The 22686-nt window shown below is 35.6% G+C and overlaps 1 protein-coding gene across 1 annotated transcript; it reads right to left on the reverse strand.

Moving 5' to 3' along the window:
* Positions 1-542: 542 nt before the first annotated feature.
* LOC106108895 (protein singed wings 2) lies at positions 543-22206 on the reverse strand. The gene is made up of 10 exons (XM_013290219.1): positions 21875-22206; positions 7216-7314; positions 6724-6901; positions 5646-5771; positions 4791-4991; positions 4321-4499; positions 3770-3955; positions 3078-3236; positions 2898-3008; positions 543-2305 (listed from the first exon to the last, which is right to left on the reverse strand). Exons 1-10 carry the CDS (start codon positions 21899-21901, stop codon positions 2027-2029), a joined length of 1545 nt encoding a protein of 514 aa, XP_013145673.1. The 5' UTR covers positions 21902-22206; the 3' UTR covers positions 543-2026.
* Between the last annotated feature and the right edge of the window lie 480 nt (positions 22207-22686).

Below are 22686 nucleotides of genomic sequence, written 5' to 3' on the forward strand. Positions count from 1 at the left end.
AAAATCGTCCCAGTAGTTTTTGCGTGAATCAAATACATACAAAAATACAAATCTTTCCTCTTTATAATATTAGTATAGACATAGATGAGCCAGTAACCTAGTGTAATGGTGAAAGATTTTTTGAAATTGCCCCAGTAGTTTTTGAGTTATTTTAATACATACAAAAATAGAGAAATACAAATCGTTCCTCTTTATAATATTACTATATATGTAAATATGTACTCTTTAAACTTTTATATTATTTTTCTTTTGTTTTTTGTTTCTATTTATATGGTTTATAGATTTGTATATGGTTACTAACTTTCGCCCGCGACTCTGTCCGCGTGGAATTAAAGAAAACAAAAGCGAATAGCCTATGTGTTCTTCCAGACTATCTCCTCTACATCTATGCCAAATTTAATCGAAATCCATTCAGCCGTTTAGGCTACAAACTCTAACAAACATCCATCTAAACTTTCACATTTATAATAGTATGATTAAGGGACATGCTCTAAGTAACCAAAGTCCCTATGAAAAAAGGGTAAAAAATTAAAACACATACAAATGCTTCATAATTTATTCGATTATGCAAAATCAAAAATAAACATACAAAATATACAGTCTTTATTGCAATATATACAAATATGCTTTAAAACTCAGCTGCGAGCCGATTGTATATGGCACCCCATGATTTTTATACTAAACTCTATAAAAGTCCCCTTGAAAATAACACAGATATCTTAATATTAAGTTTAAGCCTCTTTTATATTATAAACTACGCTTATTAACTAAAAAAATAGTTTAAAGTTGGTTTCTTGCAAATAATTTTCGAAATTGGTCGAAATTGACTTAGCGTATTCGCTACAGTCTTTTCGGAGTAAAAAATGTATTTTAAACTAAAATTATCATTTGATTATATAATGTACATTATTATGCATTTTTCCTCATAAAGACACGTTTAAGAGATTCTTAACTAAAATATACAAAATGTAAAAATGGCAACAATTTATGTCTCATATACAAATCATTTTATATAAAAATAGCAAGATTTATTTACAAATAATATAACCTTCCATTTACAATAACACCAGCTGTGGAAGCCCATTTAATTGTATTATAAGGAATAGTAGACATTTTTAGTGTGGCATCATTTCCGACATTATTTAAAGGCCGCCATCTTTGAAAGTCGGGCATTCGCTCGCTGGCTCTGATAGCGTTAAGTCGTGTCAGTGTTCGGTACATTTTGAAGTTGCAATTGTCATAAGTGGTTGATTCTTTGTTCCGCCTAGTTATTATTATAAAATTATTTTAAAACAGATAGATTTTGTGTCCAATCAAATAATAAAGTTGTTCGCCATCTTGTAATTCTTTTTTTTTTTAATAAAATTCGTTCGTAGTTGCTAAAAGTATACTAATTAGTAGAAAAATTGAATGGAATGGAAAAAAAGGTTGGCAACCACTGATTTCAGGACAAACATTTGTAATAAATACGTAGTTGTCAACCTTTTCGATTTTGAAAATGTATTTTAATTTATATGCGAAATTATCTATCAAGTTACCTCCGAGCTGAAGTATTGTAAATGGAGTGTAATAAAACTCCCCTGGCCGGTTATTTGGCATAATTAATTAAATTAAACTTAACTAAAATTAAAATAAGCCTAACTACGATGTCTTTAAATGGCGCTTTATAACACAATAAGCATTTGCGCTTGATTATACAAATTCATCATAAATAAGCCCATTGAGAGACTTGTGATCAACGTTTATAAGAAATAATTACACAAATATATAAAAAGGTTTTAAATTGATTTAGTAAATATCAAAAAATAGATTTTTTTTAAAACTTTTGTGTATAAAAATATAAGAAAAAGATGTCAAATGATTATCACGACGATTGAGAGAGTGAGTGAGTAAGTGAGGTGAGGTGAGGTGAGAGAGTTAGGGAGATGAGATAAGGTGAGTGAGTGAGATGAAGTGTTGATAAGTGAGTGAGATGTGGTGGTGAGTGAGTGGGGAGGTGGGGCGAGGTGGGGCGAGGTGGGGGGCGTCACTCGCAGAGCCAGTCGCAGGGCAGCCGCGGCATCTTGTTGGCGGGCCAGGGCAGGTAGCCGGCGGACTTGAAGACCCAGTAGTCGTAGCTGACCTTGGCGACGAGCAGCGCCAGCACGAGCGCCTCCAGCGCGATGATGTAGTAGATGTAGTCGGTCCAGTCGCGCGGCGCGTGGCACACGTCGGCCTCGCGCAGCTCCGCCACCGGGCCGCCGCGGCCGGCGCACTGCAGCGCGCGGTAGTCCGGGATGTTGCGGAAGTTCTCCAGCAGCCACGGCTGGAACGCACCGAATACAAACCATACAAACGTCTCTATTTAAATATATACTGTTAAGAATAAAATTAGTACCGTTCTCTAGAATTGGCGCAACTCTAGATTATCGGCATAAACGTTGACGAAAAAACGATTGGCGCGCATCCAGAGTCCTGGCGAGGAGTGTTGCTTTGAGTTTAAAGCGACAGTATCAATTAAATAAGTTGTCTAAAAATACTAATACGATAAATCGTAAACACACACTATTTTGTGGCGTAGTATGTCAGCTATCACAGCATATTTTGAACATTTATTTCTTTATTAAAAAATTACTTACGACACGCTTTAGACTATTTATTTTTACTCTATTAAACTTAGGAGGAACTCAAAAAAAACTTAATGTGGAAAAGAGACCATAAACTTCAAGCTGCCAACATTAAGAAAGCAAAGTTATCATGGTAACGGGAATTGTTTTCCAATGTCAGGGCCTTTTGTCGTGATATGTGCATTTGAATTTTGACAAATGTAAACAATATAATGAAGCCTGTATAATTTCATGCAGATGAAGCCGCACAGGAACAACGAATTAAAAATAAAAATGGTCCTTCGAGCATACCTTTAGAACTTTTTCTGTGTTACAATCGCAGTGTATGTAGTTGCCGCCGATAGAGAAGGCGGTGAAGATGCCGGTCGTGTCGAACTTGTTGGACAGCACGTATGTATGGATCTAAACATAAAACAACTTATAAGTCTTACGTAATACAAAACATGCACTTTTTTCTATGGGAAAATATACCGTTTTGAGTTTGTTGTGACTGATGGAGAAGTACATAAAGTTGTCGATGAACTTGGAGCCCTCTAACTCGACGATGTTGTCGATGTCGTTGTAGTCGACGATGAGCTGGCGCAGGTGGTCGTAGGTGGAGTCGTCGCTGACCGCCTGCAGCGACGTTATCTGCACACACCACACTGTCTAATTGTATACTTAAATACAAGGAGTAAAAACTAAAAGTGGAAAAGAAAAGAACACAGTTTAACAATGGTAAAGCCCGCTTTAACAGCTTCGCACGAATGTGCCGGCTTGCCCCCAGCAATATCACGACTACACAGAATACAGGGAAGTGAGAGTAATTCCGCTTACAGTCTGAGGAGTGTGATACCGGCCCAACTTTAGTCTCTTTTCCTTTCCATCCTTTTCTTAAGAGGGAAGGATAGAAAGGGAACGTGGATTTGACGGTGGAGAAGACGAACAGGAAGGGGAAATGTCCTCTTTGTGTGCATCTCCTCCGTCGCTTAAGGGTAGGCAACGCATCTGCAATTGCGAGTGTCTATGGGCAGCGGTGGTCGCATCGCATTTTGTCGGATACAGGTTGCCGCTGGCTCGTTTGCCACCTTGTGACATAAAAAGTTGCAAAGTGGGCGGAGTTATCTTATATAGCGGCGGGGTTATCTTGTGCGGGGCGGTGGAAGGTACATCGGCAGACTGACGTTGTTGTAGGAGACGTTGAGTTTGACGGTGTTGGGCGGCAGGTTGGCGGGCAGCTGCGTGAGGCGGCGGCGCGAGCAGTCCACGGCCACCAGGTTGGTGACGCCGGCGCTGAGCAGCTCCAGGCGCTCCGGCACGCAGGTGCAGTTGATGCCCGCGGGCGTTATGTTGCGGCAGCTGATGTTCAGCTGCAACAAACAACAACGCTGTTTCAACACAACAAACAAACAACCGATTTATTCTCAATGAGCGTCGGTGGCTCAGGAGTTTAAGCACTTTACTTCTAATCTACAGGTCCTGGGTTCGAATCCTGCCATGTACCAATGTAAATTTCATATGCACATAATTTACCCGACGTTCTTAGGGTGAAATAAAACATCGTAATGCAACCTGCAAATATTAGCGAAGAAATTGAAAGATATGTGTGAAGTCAACCCACAGTGGGGTTACGTGGTTGACAAAAGCTTCCAGCCCCTCAGTGGGGACGTATAGTGCTGGTGATGTTGGGTAATTCTCAAGTAATATATTAAAGCAATAAAAAGTATTGTATTACCTCAGTCTGTATGCGCAGATGGTCGATCTGTACAATTCTAACGTCCTTGAACCAGTTGAAGACGAGGTCGAGGGCGCAGTAAGTTTCCTTGTAATTGAGGAATGTCACCAGCGAACTGTTGTTGTTGTTGTTCGCCTCCATCGCCTTCTGGAAGTGCTTGCACGGCAGGTAGTTGTTACCTGTATAAACAAGTACTTCTTTGACCACTACTCTTCAGAAACAACTTTAATGTACATATATTACGAGTAATTATGTTAAGAAGAAAATCAGTAGATACTGATTTGGAGGATTGGCCCAACACTAGATCAATGGCATAGACGTCTCATCCCTAGCTGACAGCTGTCAATGTCATAGAGACGTATTAGAAAAGCGCGCCATTGTAGCGGGATCAGTAGCTCCGAGGGTTTAATTACACTAGTTACAATTATATGAATAGCGTAAAAGTATCTTGCTGCATATGTAGTACTAACCGGAGAGGTCGACGGATATCTTGCGGTTGCTCTGCACGAGGCTGAGCGGGAACTCTGTGAGGTTGTTGGCGGAGGCATCGAGAACTGTCAAGTTGAAGAGGTACGCGAACGGCCGTTGGATAGACGGCTGCAGTTTGGCCGTCGTCAGGTTGTTGTTGGAGATGTTCAGGCATGCGATCGGCGAGTACTTTGGAAACTGACCTAAGCAAGAAAGTCCTAGTTAAAGTAATGTTCAGGATAATAACATTATTTCTTGTGATGTAAACATGATTACCCATAGAATAATGATGGTGACGATAAGTATATGCTTCAATTAGTTTGAGATATTACGCTGATTGAACCACATATAAATACAGTCATATTTTTACAGTGAGAAATACAAAGTAAATGATGAACACAGGATATAAAACATTCATCTCTGTACTCACTGCTGTCATTGTTCCTTTTTTCTTCCTTAACAACATCCTCGGCTTTAGCATGAATAGACAAAGAGCAACATTACTGATAGCTATATCTAACATGAACAAAACACGGAAATGTTACACCCACGTTCAATAAACTGCATTGGATAATAATTATCTGAACAACAAGTTTAATGCGTCAATTAATTTCCATGTCAAGTGTTATTAAATAATATAGAATAAAGAAAATGTTTCTAATTACTAAAATTCGCATTTTTATTTTTGTCTTCATCCAAACTTTAACTCTAATTGTCTCGATCTTAACATCTCCAATTCATAACGAATTCGTGTTGCGATGTACATAATTCGAAATGCGAAAGTACACAGAAGACCATTAGCTTGTATACTATTTTCAGCTTTAAAACAAGAGGTATAAGTGTTATAATGCACTGACCAACAATCTTGCCGATGTTGCCGTCGGTGAAGGCCATGGAGGCGAGGCGGCGGAACACCGCCTGCGACACGTCCAACTCCTCGATGCTCGCGTTCAGCACGTGCAGGTTCGTTGTATTCGGCATCACTGGAACAAACGTGAAATTAGGGCTGCCAACTCTACTGGTTTGACTAAAAGAACTAAACGTAGGGAACATCATTTTTTACCGCTAACTTCTATGTACGGTAATATCTCAAGTCTAATGTGACACCTCGAGATGTGTTTTTTGTGATTTTAAACCGTCATCAGGTAGTGTTAGTGAGATTACGTGTTAAATGTTTCAAGTATCAACTATGCCTCCTTTATATTTGAATCTCTTTGCGTTTGGCGTAAATTTTAAAACATTAAATGAATAAGGAATCAATTTTTTTAGTTTAGACTTGACCGGGATATTTACATGTAAAATATTTGAGAGTCTTTATAGTTGTATTGTCTATCAGTTAACATATGCATTATTCGCGGTAAGTTATGCGGGCTGCGGGCCGGCCATTGTGCGCCAGCTCTGCGCACCTCAAGGTCGCGATACGGTCACCGCCTCTGCCTCTAGCAACAGGACAATGTTGCTAACTGGATTTAAAACAGGATAAACTAAGATGGATATTTATAAATACAAAAAAATGTCGTGTAGATTTTGGTATAGTTACCTTAATTATTTTTAAGTAATTAGCAGAAAAATAAGCCCAGATTTTTTTAATATATTTTTATACAGTGCCGTTCTCCTCAATCAATCGACTTGTTATTTAGGCGTATACCCGGAAGCATAATCATGATTTGTACAGATATATTTAAAAGTCAATATATTAACTATCTGTAGCTTGCGCCTTCGCCCTCGAAAAATTAAAAAAATATAGCCTACTAGCTTTCGCCCGCGTCTCAGTCCGTGTGATATTAAAAAAAAAAGTTAGTAACCTATGTGTTCTTCCAGACTATTCTCTCCGTCTAATCCAAACTTTCGCACTTTTAATGACATCAACATTCTCATATGCTTTTTCCACTAATTGCAGAGATATGTGACAATAACATAAGTTTAGTCACTCACTAACAATGGCGAGAGCCTCCTTGAGGCGGAAGCTATCCACATCGCAGCAGAAGACGGATGCAGGGTCTGTTCGCGCGCACTTAGCGGTGGTCGGGCAGCGCTCTCGCGGCATGTGGTAACATTTGCCGTGTTTTAGTTCTGGCCGCGGAGGTGCTGGTGCGGGCGGCGGCGCTGGCGGCTGGCAAACAGAAAATAATAATGGTTTTTATAGTAAGGAGATGCAAGCGGCCATAAGAGTCGATAGATATAGGCAAAAAGATAGCAGATGAGTTGACTTTAGTGTGGAGATGTGCTATTGACAATATTTTTAGTACAGTACAGCTGACGCAGAATTTAATTATTACCAATTATAATAATATTTTAAAACTCATTTATTTCAAGGTTTCTGAGGTGAAGGCACATAAATAGGTTTTTCCTAGAAGTAAATTTTTTATAACACAAACTTCATTGCCTTATTTTCAACACACTGTAACATATAACATTTAAGTATACCTCATTGTACTTGACCGCCGGCTGCTCCAAGTCGTCGACTCTCATCTCGATGCAGGGCACGTGGCAGGCCAGGTATGCAGCCAGGCACCACAGCGCCATCTGAACACAAAAATATATAACTACTAGCTTTTGCCCGCGATCCGCGCGGAATTAAAAGAAAATTGTAGCCTGCGTATTCTTCCAGACTGTACAAAATTTCATCGATATGCATCCATCAAAACTTTGAGCAAAAAAAAACAACCTACAAATTCAGGTTGTATCTGTTAATTGCGCATTTAGTTCCCTGTTCCAAAATAGGTCGTTAACTTATCATTGACAATCTGATTTCTTTCTAGATTTTCCTCATTCCAATATTTGGTTAAAGCAAACCCGGATGCCGATAACTGCAATATAAACTAACATTATAAGAATGTATCATAATTACATAAATGTTAATATATTGATCGCAATTAATAGCGATAATCGATTTGTTACAGGAAAATGGAAAAACACTACAAATGTGAATCCCATAAATCACGTGTTTATATGTTTAAAATATACGCGCGCACACCTTTAACTAACTGCTATACAACTAGTCTCGCTTTGATTCCATTTTTTTTTTGTTATCGGGGGGGAAATCTTCAAAAGATACCTTGCCTTCTGGGGGGAAGGCGGGGTTATATAAGATTTGACCTACTAAAACTCCCCCGGTGGCCATCCTCTAGTGACATTGACGAAGGTTCCAGGATCAAGGAACACACCGGAACCTTCGGCACTCAAACTCTCCCTGTGGTTCCACAATGTTACGGCAACAAAGGAACACTCTAGATTCGCTTTGATTCCTATGAGCGTATTTGGAGGTGCAATACTCGATTGTTAGTTGTGCAACTAAACAGTTGAATTGGCTGCGAAACAATCGACAATCGCATAGATTAATCAAAGGTCGCCAGCTCTAAGAAATTCCTAACTCTATTCAATTAAAAAACTATTAACAGCGCAGCGAAACCGGTTTGTTATTTATACAAATATTTAGGTAAATCATAAAATGCAATCTAATGTAAGGTTTACAATAAGTTGTAGTGGAAGTGCGCGGGTGCCGCAAGGTCGTATCGCAGTTAGGGGCCGCTTCCACTGATGCGAATACACGTGCACGGTACACCAATTATTACTAAAGTTTTTTTTTTATTTTGACACTTTTGTAATCAGAAAAATGTCTACGGTAAACCATATTTGAAAGAAGATTGACAAACATTTACAGCCTTGCAAATAAACAAAGTTAAACTTAGTAATAAACTCAGTGTAAGAAAAAATTGTACTAAGAGATTTCATATTTTTTAAATATGAATTGTAAAATATTTGTATTGCAGTGGTAACGCACCTTTAATGTAATTAAGTAGAGCAATGCAAAAACGTATTTTAATTTATTTAAATCACTACGCGCGATATCTCATAAAGGTATGGATACACTGTGCACAGGTAAAAACGCCTTATATTTTATACCTGCGCTGATACACTGTAAGGGAATGGAACCAGCCGGTTTGACGATGCTAGAATAGACCTTGTTGCGATTTTTTCACATTTACGCTTAAAATTATATAATTCCACGCAACAGTAGACCAGTCAATAAATCTGACCTCATCTATAGAGAAAGGGTTCCACGCAAAAGTATGAATCATGTTAAAATCATACTTTTAATTTAAAACAATTTAAACAACAAATCACGAAAAAAAAAAAACCATTTAATCTTTATTTGATTCTTCTTTCTGTATCACTTTATGAAGTAATTCTGTTGTCCGTTTTTACGCAGAGTTATGTGTGGTTCTTAGTTTGGGCTTACGTAGTAATTTTACGTTAACCGCTTGCACGTTTTACTTTTAACTAGCTTTCGACCGCGACTCCATTCGCGTGTAAGAAAAAAAATGAAAGTGAGTAGCCTATGTGTTCTTCCAGACTATCCTCTACATCCATACCAAATTTCATCGAAATCCGTTCAGCCGTTTAAGCTACAAACTCTACCAAACATCCATCTATCCATCCATCCATCTAAACTTTCGCATTTATAATATTAAGTATGAAGTATGACATGATTTGAATAATATTCAAGTCGTCATAGTAACGGTGTACACTCACCCTTAGAAACTAATTTAGTAACAACAGACTGAGCGGCGGGCGCAATACCTTTGTCATTTATGTTTGCAATAATCGGTCTGCGCTTTGTCCATATTGCTATTTTACTACGAAATGGTTTCAAATTGAAACAATAAATATTAATTGATCGACAATATGGACTAGGAAAAAAAATCTTTAGTAGGCAATTTATAACCTAACTTTTTTCTAGGATGTTGAAAAAATTGAAGCGCGTAAATTTAAATTCTAACCTAAAAGCTGCAGCTCGTAAAACAAATATCTCTAAACCACAAAGTTAGAAGAATACTAGCCGTTGCTCGCGACTTCGTCTGCATGGGATTTAAAACTTAGTGATAACGTAGCTTTTTATTGGTAACAGATTTTTTGAAATCGGCTTAGTAATTTTTGAGTTATTATACAAAAAATACATACAAAAATATAAATCTTACCTCTTTATAATATTAGTATAGATTATGTAATGTTTTAAATTAGTATTCGTTCTAAGAATTTGATATTACGTCAAACATAAGAGGAAAAGAGCTCTTGTGACTAACGAGAGAAGCTATCCTACAAGAATACATCGTTCACTACACTAAAGAATCAATAAGTTGTCTTGTATTCAATCCATTCATCATATGTTCACCATCATCAGTCTTTATCTGCCCACTGTTGCACATATGCCTTCACAGTACCATCATTAGTTGAGCTAGTTATTTTCTTTGTAATAACTTCAACAGAAGAGTAAAATAATCTAATGGACACGTCGTACACAAACATAATTACCATATAATAAAACTGTAATTATATTAATTTGTTATTTAACATAATAAAATAAACTAAACAGCAAATTTATCGGACACTATTAAAGTTAATACATGAATCAAGTACTAGAAATAAACAAAGGTTGTTTACTAACATAGATATGTGTTAAATGCAGGTTCAACGGCCGATGTGTGGATAGTGGATAGGCAAACAGCAAACCAGTTACGAGAAACTACGGCCTAACGAGGTCGCCACTGAACGACTGCTCGCCCGAGCCGCACGCATCTAAACATTTTCTATTTTCTTATGAAACCAGTAAACTATACTAGGAGTAAATGTTTCGGAGCTGTGTACAGTATAAGTATAACCCAAAGATAATGGGAAAAGGCAGAGAAAGAGTAAGAACAGAAGCAGTTATGTATATCTTTAGGAGCAAAAACAAACATATTATAATGAACTAGCTGTTCCCGTCCAACTTCATCCACATGAAAATATAAAAACTTTATTTTATTGTTTGTATTTTTCAAATTCTCAATAGCAAATGTCAAAATTACCGTTACGAAAATAATCTTGCTTTCAAATGTTGTCAGGTTGTAGTTTATGATCTTTTTCCAATTTATTTACCTCCTAAGTTTAGTAGCGTGAAAATATATAGCCTAAAGCGTGACGTAAGTGTACGGCTTTTTATTTTAAAAATAATTATTTAAAAATATGGTGTGATTGGACATCTTAGGCAACAAAGAAGTGTGTGTTTACGCTTTATTATAATAATATAGATAGGTCTCTTCTTAATGAACTGTGTTATCACCACCCCCTTATCTGTTTGACCTACACACACATTAACTTTGTATTGACATTGCGTAGTTGTGTAATTTATCGAAGTCTATAGCTATTTAGCATTAAAACTATTTAGTTTAAATGTAAACCTTAACTGAAAACTACAACAAAACAAGTCGGTCAAAAACGTTTGCAAATTAAAAAGATTATATCGGGAAATCTTCACGAAATCTTGCAAATGTTTCATTTAATTTTTACATTTCTGTAGTGTAACTAGTAGTCATAGGCTTCATTTTTAAAACTTTCACTTATCTGTTTATCTACTTTCTTTCTTTTCGATTGTCAATTGTTTTTCAGTTACTTATTTCAAAGTCTTTACTGGCTTATACATTTAAAATCCAACGATTCTCGTGGTATTTCAAAATTACGAATGTTATGAAACATTAACTGTTGCTCGCGACTTCGTCCGCGTGAAATTAAAATTAGCAATACAGTCTATGTTACTTACAGGTTAATTACCTTTCTAATGGTGAAAGAGTTTTTGAAATCCACCCAGTAGTTTTTACGTGAATCGAATACATATAAAAATACAAATATTTCCTCTTTATAACATTTGTATAGATTACTCACGGATAAATTACCTTTCTAATGGTGAAATCCATCATCTTTCGGTTTTTGTCCCCCGCATAACTCTATCATACGTCATCTCAGTGATCACTCCCTTTTCGTTCATGTCACCTTTTACGCAATCCATTCATCTCTTTCTAATGGTGAAAGAATTTTAAAAATCAATACAGTAGTTTTGGCTTGAATCAAATACATACAAAAATTCAAATCTTTCCTCTTTATAGTATGGATTAAAAATAATCCGAAGGCCTCAATGGTCGTGACCACAGTACGTCGTGCAGTTATAGTATCGTTTAACTGAAACCTCTACATCGTCTATCTCACTCACATTTATTGCACAATATTGAATACTTTGATGTTCACTCGATGTAATAAATCGCATAATTTAATTACATTAGTCCGCGCGGAATTTAAAAAAAACAAGGTGAGTAGCCTTTGTGTTCTCCCAGACTATACATCTCTTCTATCTACCAAATTCTATCGAAATCCGTTCAGCCTTTAAGGCTACAAACTCTAACAAACATCCATCTAAACTTTCGCATTTATAATATTAGTATGATTAGTAGACCAGATTCTACATAAAATGTTTGATCTAAAACAGAAAAGGCGTGTCTATAACAATTTAAGGTGCATAGCTTTACAGCGCCAAAACCAAAGTTCCCCATAATGACCTTATTTGATAATCAAATGATATTTATTTTTAAAACGGACGTTCCTTGAGGTCAAGTCGTAAGCGGTGACGTATCTCTAAGAAAGGATGCTGTGTATTGGATAATTGGAGCCGCAACGGAACTGAGACTCGCTCTGTCTCACTGTTTTATTGAGTGTTGTCTTTTTGTTGAGGCTATTAACATCGTAATACAGCGAAAACAATATAATATATCTTTAGAAACGTATTTATTTATGTACAAAGAATTTAATTATTATCCGAATTAAGATCGAACAGCTGCCACCTGTTGCGGAGCTGTAATTTCACGGCAATGGGTAGGAAATAAACGTCCTCGACTGCATATTTTAATGCCTTGGTGTATTTTTGTATATTTATTTATGTAAATTAAGTTGTATGTTAATGCAACTATTAAAGACTAGCTTTCGCCCGCGACCCCGACGGCGTGGATTTAAAAAAAATAAAAGTGAATAGCCTACGTGTCCTTTCAGACCATCATCTACATCTATACAAGATTTCATCGAAATCCGTTCAGCCGTTTAGGCTATAATCTCTAACAAACATCCATCCATCCATCTAATTATGTAAAACCAAAGCGAGCGCAGCAGCTTGCGTGCTATTTCCGAGATATATAGGTCACATATGTTTCAAATAAAGAACGTTATTATAATGCGTATTAAACGTGAATTATCGGTTTACCAACATCTGTGTTCAGTGGATGTTTGAGTTATAAATAAATTCGCCATACAAGGCTATTTCTGTACTGCGGACGTTGGGCTTATTTTTTAACGTGTCCAAATAGTACTTTATATTCCTAATTCCCTTATTAGACACTTAAAAATACCATATTTTATTATGTCGTTAGACTAACTCTAGACTAACCTCTCTGGCTCCCACGTCTAAGCTAGTCTTTTTTTTATAATATAAGGTGGCAAACGAGCAAGCGGCCACCTGAATTCACCGAAATGGAAAGCGACCGCTGCCCATAAACATCCGCAATTGCAGATGCGTTGCCTACACTTTATTGACGGAGGAGGAGACGCACAAAAAGAGGATATTTCCCCTGCGTCTCCTCCACCGTCAAAAGTCTTGCAAATACAATAATCTTTAAAACATTTAAATAAAAGCACAGGTCTTAATGGGTTTTCCCTGGCGACGCTTTTGATAGAAGAGTCACTTGTTTATTTAAATTAACGGAGGGTAATAATTTTAGTTTTATGAACCCATTTAAAACACACACGAACGTACACAAACAGTGGTATTGATTAGGGGTTGTATATTATTACATTTTATGTTCTCGTAAATCTTTTAAACTTAGGGGTTCCCGAGTGATTTATACCGTGACTAATTATTGAGGATAAAGCCAAGGATATAAAACTAATTACTGAATAAAAAATTAAAAATCTTTTTTATCATTAACGAATCAAGAGCAATTAGAATATATGAAGTCTTAAAATTAAACTGCAAAGACAGGTTATGTGGGTATTATACATTTTTATTCAAAGAAATTGAGATAAAAATTGCTATTGTACTAGTGCATTATCATTGACTAAACTATCGCACGACTGTTGTGCGATTGTCGATTGTTACTCAGCCTTCAACTGTTTAGTTGCACAACTAAAATCGAGTAGTGTGCGCACCTCCAAATAAGATCATAGGAAATAGGATAGGTGTCAAATGTTTATTAAAGCAACAAAAAACTGCATTGAAAATTGTACAACATCGACATTAACAAGTTTACTGCGGCAAGTAAATTCATAATTCTTTATCTGGTGCGGCGTCGGGCGGGAATGCGCCCCCAATGATATTTCTGCCAATGCGTGGCAGGTCTTTCTAGACCCACCAGCAGTATGATAGATAAAACCAGTATGATAAATAAATAACTTTGTGGAAACATAATGTATACATTTTATGTAATGTAATGTATACGTCTGTTACGCAGAGCGTGTTTAACAGCGCTCTCGATGTGGAGAGGAACACTGGAATTACGATCATGTACTGCCCCCGCACTTGACAGATAACTTATCTCTGCAGCTTAAACACCGAATATTGGCTATAGATAACTAAGCCGTATTTCTATCTGTATCACGTAATCAATTTTTGCAAAAACATGCCAAAAATATCTCATAATTTCGCAGTTTGCTAGAATTTAAAACATTTTTATAGTATTAAGCGGCCTAAAATACGTTATAAGGTCTTTATAAAAATATACTTTTGTTAATCTTTATTTAATAATTGCAAAGAAAAAAAAATCGAACGGTACAATTTATTTTCTCTGACATGTACAGCTCAGTGTCACATACTCGTCATGTTTGTGTGGAATTCCACTGACGCTATTCAAATGACAGAATTGAAAAATAAACAAAAGCAAGTAGCTATACAGTTCTTCTAGATTATGGTGTACATATACGCTAAATTTTATCCAGATCCGTGCAGCCATTTAGGCTACAAACTCTAACTACCATCCATCTAAACTTTCTCATTTATATTATTAGTAAGAATTATGATATAATGCAAGATGATAGTATACTCGTATATTTGTTACGAGTATTTCGACAATGGATTCATAGTGTGCAAGTGACCGAGCGTGACGCATCCGCTCACTCATTGTCATTGTTTTTACACTGTTACGTGTTAAAAATAAACACTCGTATTAAATAGCTATTTCATCGATGCTGGCTGCAAGAAAAATAATATTTGACGAAATCTTAATAGGATTTGTGACCGGTCAAAGGATGAGAGACGCAAACGGTAAATGGAGTGGAGCCGTGGTAAAATGGGACTCGAGAGAAAGTAAAAGAAGGAGAGGTCGGCAGCTTCTAAGGTGGGAGGATGATAAGACAGCCTGCCAGAATTGGAGAGGAGGCCTATGACAAGAGGCAAACTAAAATAAGAGTGATATATTGCGAACTTTATGCATTCTCAACTCTGTAATTCTTGAATAATAACAGAATAAAAGGGCTATATTAATATTAATAAGATTTCTTATGTAATATAGTATTACGTTATGTTATGAGGAAGACGCGAACTGGCAGGTCTTGCTAAATGCTTTTCTAATGTTATAAATTAGTGTACAATGTTAGTACAGTCGCTGAAATTCGCGATCTTTTACTTAAAGAAATACTGCCTTTTTTATTGCGAGTCAAACTCCGCCTATTCTTACAGATTGAAACGATGGGATAATATTAAAAAGCATATAGTCTCGTTTTTTGGTCCCTAATGTGTTCTACATTTAAAAGTTGTGGCCTATTTATTGATTATGGTATTATTCCGCGTCGTCTCAATGCGACGAAACATTCAACTGTTGCTTTTAAAGTTGGAATGCCGACAGATTCCCCGATTGTACATATTAAAAGTACATAGGAATAATGTTAAATATATTTGTCAAATACTTTCAAGGTTTAATAATGTCAGAGCAAATAACAAGTATTATATGTTTATTAAGGTTGCTTTAAATAGATCTTAAAGCTTATATTTTTATGGTGCAATACAAAGATAGTTATTTTCACCCGCTATTTGGTGACTGGAGACTACAAAGTCAACACACGTGAGCAGAGCAAAACAACACTTATGAGCGTACACGTCATCTGAACAATATGAAGCATATTCTGCTATAAATCAGTGCGAGATATAAACCGAGTGTTGTAATTAAGATCTGTAATCGCTTGTAGGGGCGGTATCTCCGGTGTTCGCATGTGCAAATAGAACGAAGCCAGATTGCGTCGTTCAAACGCTGGGAGCCTCGCCTTGGAGATAACACCTGACTTATTTCTGGAACAAATATAATGCTATTTTTGTTTCTTATCAGTACAGATTTTAATTTACTTGTACTAATTAACTTGTATTATTAAAAGTAAGTATATTATAATAAGTAATAATATATTATTAAAAGCTAGCCAATAGTCTAATGGCTTGGGGTACGGACTACCGATCTTCTGTCGAGGGTTCGAATCCCGCCATTCGACTATTGTCGTGAACCATATCCCAGCACAAGCCTAGAGCCTAGAAATATTAGTAAATTAATAAAAATCTAATAACTTTTATTTAAAAAATCATTTTTTTGTTTTAAATATACGATACTTTTAATGTTTCACTATGCAAACTTTTTTATAACACAGCTGCTATTCTATTCGCTGCCAATATTTTGTTACATATTGTGTGTCTTGTTTAAATCGGGAACTTTTCATTAATTCCGATATTTATTCATTGAACATTTTGTCTAGTCTATTAAGTGGAGTATTGAATATTTAGTTAAAAGTTCAATAAAATAACTGTTACTTAAATCTGTTAACGGTTTTAAAAACTGATGGCTTCAGTAGTTAATCAACTAACTAAATTGAGATTCAAATTGTTAACTACAGTTACTTTGGAGTAGATATATTATAGATACATTCTGAGATTACGATGAGCGATTCATTTTCCTCTTAAACAAGATAATAAACAAATTGATATATTCAACGACAGCTGAATAATGTTGCGGTTGGCAGGAGACGCGACACGGCACACCGACAGTTATTACATATATCTATTTCCAGACATACAAACGGACATACGCTCAGCGATTATAGTCTTGTACTATACGTTACTAAGTTGCTATACAGCATTAGAGCGGCCGCACACCTTAAATAATCGCACAACCGGTGTGCGATTGTCGATGTTTCACAGTCAATTCAACTGTTTAGTTGCCCAACTAAAAATTAAGTAGTGAGCGCACCTTCATATAAGCTTATAGTAATCAAAGCGAGACAACAGTTGTGCGACAATTTAGTTTCAGGTGTGCGCTCTTACTGTGTTTATTTCGTTGAATATATGGGTAAGACTATGACTGGGTAAGGCAAATTGTCCAAAGACAAACATTAGTTAAAACCGGAGGAAAGTCGAATGGGCAGGGCTCGTAAACTATGGGTAGGGTATTGCGTAAAGCAGTGGGTGGAGGTTGTTTGTGGTACTTTATTGCCTTATTTGCTCGTCTGAATTGCTCCGACTTATTGCATCAATAAAAGCTGCGACTATGACTAGGTGTGGGTACTAAGTTTTGAAGGACAAAGTACTCTTTATTTACTGCCACACTAATCCCTTGATTGTTATAATGAGACCCTTAGTGTGGTTTTAATATGGAAAATCTACATTAAAGGACTGTTTATGACTTTGAGTGCAGCTATAAGACATTTATAATTTAAAACTAAAGCATATTTACATAGACTAAGGGAAGCATTTATGTATGTAGGATAAGAAGGTTATATGAGGTTATAAAGAGGTTAAATATGTTTCCTTTTAATATGTTTTCTTTTCCATTGATTTCGAATTTTATATTTTGACGTTCGTTTAAAATTAGTTTTAAGTTGAGAGTCGGAGAAAAAAGAGGAACGACGATGTAACAAAATGTGTTTTTTTTAAAATGGTGTAAATATTAAAAACAGCGATAGATAACGAGTTTATTTTTATTTCATCGAGCCACAACCCCACATGTATATTATTAAATGCTAATCAGTTACTCCAAGCAAAAGATATATTGATAGATCAAAGGTTTATTTGCAATTATCGGATTCCTCGAAAACATTAAAATTTTCCCCTCAGATTGTGATAATATTAATTTACTTATGTATTAAATGCCAAGTGCATATTGATTGGTGCTTACGTCAATAAGGTCAAATATGGAAAGCAAGTTATCTCTTGTCTGCTACTTTATAATGGTTCACTCCGTCCGCGTGGAAAAAAAACAAATTCCTATGTGTTCTTCCAGACTATCCTCTATATCTATGCCAAATTTCATTGAAATCCGTTCAACCGTTTAGGCTACAAACTCAAACTTCCATCCATCTAAACTTTCGCATTTATAATATTAGTATGATTGAATTGTCAAATCATTGCACACCAATGATACCGGTTACAGCGTTATAAGAAAATATAATGTATCTAATGAATTTCCTATTGAAATAATTTAAGTATCAGCAAAGTGAAAGTGTAGCTTGTAAGACGAATCATTGTTGAACATTCTGAGGCGGAACCTCTGCAGGAACTATCACAACATAGGTACCTGCCTGACCTGGATAATGAACAACATGAAGCATAACGAATTGTCTTTTAAAACATTGTAGTTTCAATATTACAATCTTAATATAAATACAATTAAACGTCACATTATAATAGATATGTTATTTCTATAGTATAATTTGTTTAACATAATTAAATCAAGGGGTCCTAAAACAATTAAAACGCAACAAGATGTGACCTGTGACCCAGCAATTGACAGCACGCGAGCGCCGCGCTGCGGCCGGGGCGTAACATTAACCCGCCCGGGGAATTGAATAGCAGCTCAGATTCACGCGACTAACTTTGACCTTTCTCTTATTCCAAAGAATTAACCTTTATTTAAAAAACTGCTTGCTACGAAGTGCATAGACAATTAGGCAACGATTTACCACAGTTATTGCAATATTATTTGAAGTTGCTTGTGTCATCTTTCAACACGATAACAGCGTAACGCAGTACTTAAGCTTGTGCGGACGAAGAAAACTATATCCCTCTCGCTAGTGCGTGTATACATATATAACACTAGCTATTCCCGTGCGACTTCATTCGCATAAAATTATGAAAATTTTATTGCGTTGTTTACATGTGTCAAATTATCAATTGCAAATGTCAAACTGACATGACATCATAAACTTTAGCAACCTTGCTTCCTTGATGTTGGCAGCAACTTATGATCTCTTTCTCAAATTAGAGTTTTTATCCAAAATATTTACACCCTAAGTTTAATGGCGTGAAAATATATAGCCTAAAGCATGACGTAAGTGTAGGGCTTTTATTAAAAAAATAGTTAGTTAATAGACATCTTAGGCAACAAAGAAGTGTGTGTTTACGCTTTATTATAATAGTATAATTACATAAAATGTATACATTATGTTTCCACAAAGTTATAGTAATTTAAACTATCCTATTGCTGGTGGGTCTAGAAAGACCTTCCACGCATTGGGGCGGATTTTGTCCCGCCGCCACACCAGATGAAGAATTATTATTTTTACTTGCCGCCGTAAAATGTTAATACATCTAGTTGTGTGCGCCGCAGGGGATCAATTATGAAGCCATAGAGATAGACGTTTAGAACATAACCCACATATTTAATTGATCGGCCAGTGTAACTATATAATTTTAATCTTTTTCGTATCTAAATTGTACTTAGAACTTATTAATAAGTTAAAGTTAAATTAAATTAATGATTTCAATTAAGTTGGATGTTAAAACATTAGTTGCAAAGCGTAAACAAGTTTAAGTGAGTCACATCTGTTTACTAAGTAAAATTTACCTCAAGTTGGAAACGTACTTATACAATACATGTCAGGTACTATAGGTACGTAATTTACAGAAGCATTACGCAAAGAATCAGTTTTTGCGTCAATAATATACGTTGAAACAACCATGAAGTGATGGTACTTACTCTAGGAGCATAAAGTACCTTTATAACTTTTTTATCTTCCTTCATACGACAAAAAAAACTTAATAAAGAAATTACATTTAATAGTTTTAGATAATTATGAGATATTCCACATTTCCGTTATCTTTAGATATAACACATGCTTAATTCAAGGTCTTTCAAGGTCTTTAATAAACTTGTCTTGTTAAATCTTTTAATCAACATATACTGGTCTCTGTATACCAAAAACAGGTATTTCTTAGTATCAGCTGATATAAATATTACCGTAGCTATCTCTACTTCGTGAAATGATCCGTTACTCATCCGTGCCTACTTCGTTACATCGACATACTGTAGTGCGAGCCATCACGCCCGTAATGGAATGTCGTTTCGCCTGTTTACGTTTAACTCGAACATAAAATAAATCCTCATTAACAACAAATATGTAAATAAAACATCGATATTTCTTATGAACAAGTACAACTTAATAAGATAAAAAGAACACGATAAGGAATTTTATTATTTATTTTTGTCGGTCCTACGGTCGGTTTTGAGCCGATGGTACTGGTTTGCCTTGAAGTGGACAGAATTTCACCAGTCCATAATCAAGTTCAAGACCTTATGTTCAATTTTATGCGTTTTATTTTAAGATAGCATGGATGGAAGTAGTTTTAGTACAAGCCCTTTATAATTTGATAGATAGAAGGATGTTTGTTTGAGTTTGTAGCCTAAACGGCTGAACGGATTTTGATAAAATTTGGTATAGATGTAGAGGATAGTCTGGAATAACACGTAGACTGCTCACTTTTGTTATATTTTAATCCCACGCAAACAGAGTCGCAGACGAAAACTAGTATTTCCATATTTTTAACATTATTTACTATACAAAGATCTTGATGATTTTAATATATTTAGACTTAGTTTAACTTTAAAAGTATACCTTGGTCATATCTAGGTGTTATAAGAGATCGGAATTTCAATTGAAAGTAAATAAATTCACGCTTCATTTAGTTTTTATAGCCTATGGTAACACCGTTATGTTAACTGTCGTACACCGCTAGAGTGCGTGCTGTCGCTTATCGCACTGCAATATTTAATGAGGCATTAATAGTTTAATCAAAAATCTCTGGTACCGCGTCATATTACACGTGACGTCACAACACTAAATATAGCTGGAGGACATGTACGACTGGTCTGAGATTATAACGAAATAATTACATTCACAGGCTACTCTATGGATTTCCATAGCTTTTAAACACCGACATCTAATATTACAAATTCTTTATAGAAAATTGCAATTCAATAAATAGAGCGTGGTGCACCTCATCCATAAAAAACTTAAAAAAAAACTCCAAACCATAGACAAAAATTTCTAAATTCAATTTTTATTTTCAGCTTGTATTTATTCTTTTTTTAAACATGTTTCAGTTGCCAGTGCGTGTTAAATTCTTGAAACGTAATGTACATTAGTGTCTTAATTGGGAGGTCCGGAGTTCAGGCAGTTGTTAAAGTTAATCTGATAACTTAATTACGAGCTTAACGATTGTATGCAATTCAGTACAGTTGAGACGACACTGGCCGGTCAGCACTGATTGCATGTTAATTAAGTGTTGTTACAACTCTTCTTGTAATCTCACGACTATATCAACATAAAAGGGTAATCAGCTTCAAATACAGTCAACATTTTAGACAATTATTGAGAAAGAAAAAATATACCTGTGATGAAGCATGTGGTATTTTTTGTATTCCAGCCTATTTGACGTTTAATATAAAACGCAAAATCCATTATAATCCTGATTGTAAGCGGCGGTTGCGAAACTAAGTATTTAAGAATTGTTTTAGTATTATACCTAGGACTACAGTTGTTTTTTCATGTCACAAAAAATAAAAATATTACTTCAATTAATCAAACAAGAAAACGTATTTTTGTGTATCGTATTATAAGTTGCAATATGACATAAAAATATGACATAAATCTTTTCTTAATTTTGAAGATAACCAAAATAAAAACAAACAAAAATACTCTATGGCAACAATAAATTATTATCGTTACAAATGTAACATTTATTTCGATGAGTCGAGCTGGGTTGGCGCCAGGTCTTTGTCCAAGGTAAGAGCGACAAAAAAAAACTTTCTACAGAAGAACAATTTCCTACATCGTAAATATAACATGTATTTGCTAAAAGGAAACCAAAAGAAATAATGTAATTCTGACTAATAGCAAACCAAAATACAAATAAAATACCAGGAAAACATGACACACTTAAATTCTCAAACATTAACTTTTGTTGTAATAAATTACTTACATCGACGAAACAAAGCCGGGATTTCATTTTCTCACAGCAACTAACACTTGAATAACACAATAAATAATTCTAATATATTACAAGCAACGCATCTTGAAAAATGCAATCGCAACTTTCCAAGTCTTCGATCTAATAAATGCATTCTCGCGCCATCGCCAACGCCGACGGCAACTTTTCTCTTTCACAACAAAACAACAACACTACAACACGGACGAGCGCAAAAAACTACAATGTTCACAGCAATTTTGGCATTTACCCGCGCGTTCACTAACAATAATATTCGGAGCAGCACCGAATTGGCAAAACCTTAGACACCACGGTCGCTACTAGTGATGGGACTCGAGTTGCTTTTTACTCGAGTGACTCGAGTCATTTTTTTCTTACTCGGACTCGAGTGAAATTTTTGACAACCCGAGTTGCGAGTGACTCGAGTTGACTCGAATTACGAGTGACTCGTAACCATTTTGTTGGTTTATACTAAGCGGAGTAAGAAATTTTTACAGCATTTTCAGTTAAATTTTCTAAAAAAAAAAGATTTAAAAAAAAACACGCTATTTCTGTTCTTTTGTATAGTTTATTTAAGCTTCGTTTAAGTTAATTTTATTATGAAAATTGTGTAAGAACATAATCAAACTGTCCATATTTGGATCTCATGAAAATTACTTGTAAGGATTTATTAAAATGGATTAGAACTTATTTATAGTACACTATAAAATTTCAACTAATAGATGATATAAGAGGTTTCTTGATTATTTAGACAGGTTTAGTTTAAAGGAAAACACTGTTTTTACACATTTTGTACAGATTTTTTG

The sequence above is a fragment of the Papilio polytes genome, unplaced genomic scaffold (assembly GCF_000836215.1).
Source record: "Papilio polytes unplaced genomic scaffold, Ppol_1.0 DF821400.1, whole genome shotgun sequence".
Lineage (NCBI taxonomy): Eukaryota > Metazoa > Arthropoda > Insecta > Lepidoptera > Papilionidae > Papilio > Papilio polytes.